Here is a 1,448-nt window from a genome sequence, read left to right as displayed (position 1 = left end):
TGTGTATATACAAATGTGCATAAATATACGCACGAACAAACCCACAACATCTACACACATACATACTCGTACAATACACACGTCTATACATACATAAAAATACAAACCACACACCTTAACAATCTGCTCGATGCGGCTTGCATCCTCAGTGTCTACAACCCCACTGCCCATGTTGATGATCTGCTCCAGTGTGAGGAAGGCCTCAACGTCCTCTTCTTCAACATCCACATCGCTGAACAACTGTTTCTTCGCTATAGTAGCCTCCACCTGGGCCATGGATCAGATTAGATTAGATTAGACTAGGAGGTGTAGTGGTTGAGAGACTGTGAGTATATAAAGACAGCTGTACATACTACCACGTGTACTCGGGGATGGGGGTATGGTGACTGGTGGGATAGCCACATGAACACAGTTAGAAATACGCATAGGACTGCACAGTATCTCTGTGCACGGTTCACTGATAGCCCCTATCAAACCTATGTGTTACCTAAATGTACAGTTGTCTAATTGTTTGAAAAGTTTTGATCGAGTTTGGAAATTGAATGAGTTTTAGCACCGAGTTTTTTGGTGAGGAACGAGTTTCAAATCGGAGTTACTCAACGAGTTTTTTTTTTTGGTTTTGATTTTGCTACGGCGGCACTTTGCGTTTCAAAACGAGTTTACGACAGATTTGACACGAGTTCCGAGCCAAAACACGAGGTGCTAACACGAGCTTAATTTAAAACTAAACGAGACCAAAACCTTAACAACAATTTGATAAATGTAGATAATATTTACATACAATGAAATCACGAGATTGGGCCGACCAGCGGAAAACGGTTTTCAAAATGTGGCCAAAATGGTTTGACAGTAAAAAAAAAAAGGAAATTACCTAGAGGGGTATAAAAAAAGGTCGAAATCGAGTGATTTCATTGGATGTTAATATTAACTACCCCTACATCACCTAGATCACACAACACACACCTTAGACCACTCATCCTCCATCTGCGCCATCATCTTCTGCAGTTTCTTCTCGAGTGCTTTGGCGACCTTTGCCGTGTGATCCTGTCCATCGATTATGACTCGTTCGCTCTCCGGCTCCGCTTTAGCCTCCTCAGTGCCTACCGTACAGTTGCAATGGAGTGCACGTATGTTCACATATACGATATATGTATGTATGTATGTATGTATGTATGTATGTATGTATGTATATATGTAGGTATGTAGGTATGTATGTATGTATGTACATATGTATGTATGTATGTATGTAAATATGTAATTGTGGAAGTATATATGTATGTATGTATGAATGTATGTATGTGTGTAATACGTATATATGTATGTGTTTATATACGTATGTATATATGTAAGTATATATGTATGTATGTGTGTATGTATAGTATATATGTATGAATGTATGTATGTATGTATGTATGTATATGTATTACGTACGTATATGTATATATATA

General features: G+C 38.4%; 1 protein-coding gene across 1 annotated transcript; it reads right to left on the bottom strand.

Annotated features, from left to right (window-relative positions):
* Positions 1-114: 114 nt before the first annotated feature.
* SARC_13207 (hypothetical protein) lies at positions 115-267 on the bottom strand (the record flags this gene model as incomplete). The annotated part of the gene is made up of 1 exon (XM_014292667.1): positions 115-267. A coding segment is annotated over one exon (153 nt), but the record flags the coding sequence as incomplete, so codon positions are not given.
* Positions 268-1,448: the final 1,181 nt, after the last annotated feature.

The sequence above is a fragment of the Sphaeroforma arctica genome, assembly GCF_001186125.1.
Source record: "Sphaeroforma arctica JP610 unplaced genomic scaffold supercont1.3016, whole genome shotgun sequence".
Taxonomy (NCBI): Eukaryota; class Ichthyosporea; order Ichthyophonida; genus Sphaeroforma; species Sphaeroforma arctica.
Note: the sequence above shows the minus strand (reverse complement) of the source record. Positions and strands in the feature narration are given on the sequence as shown.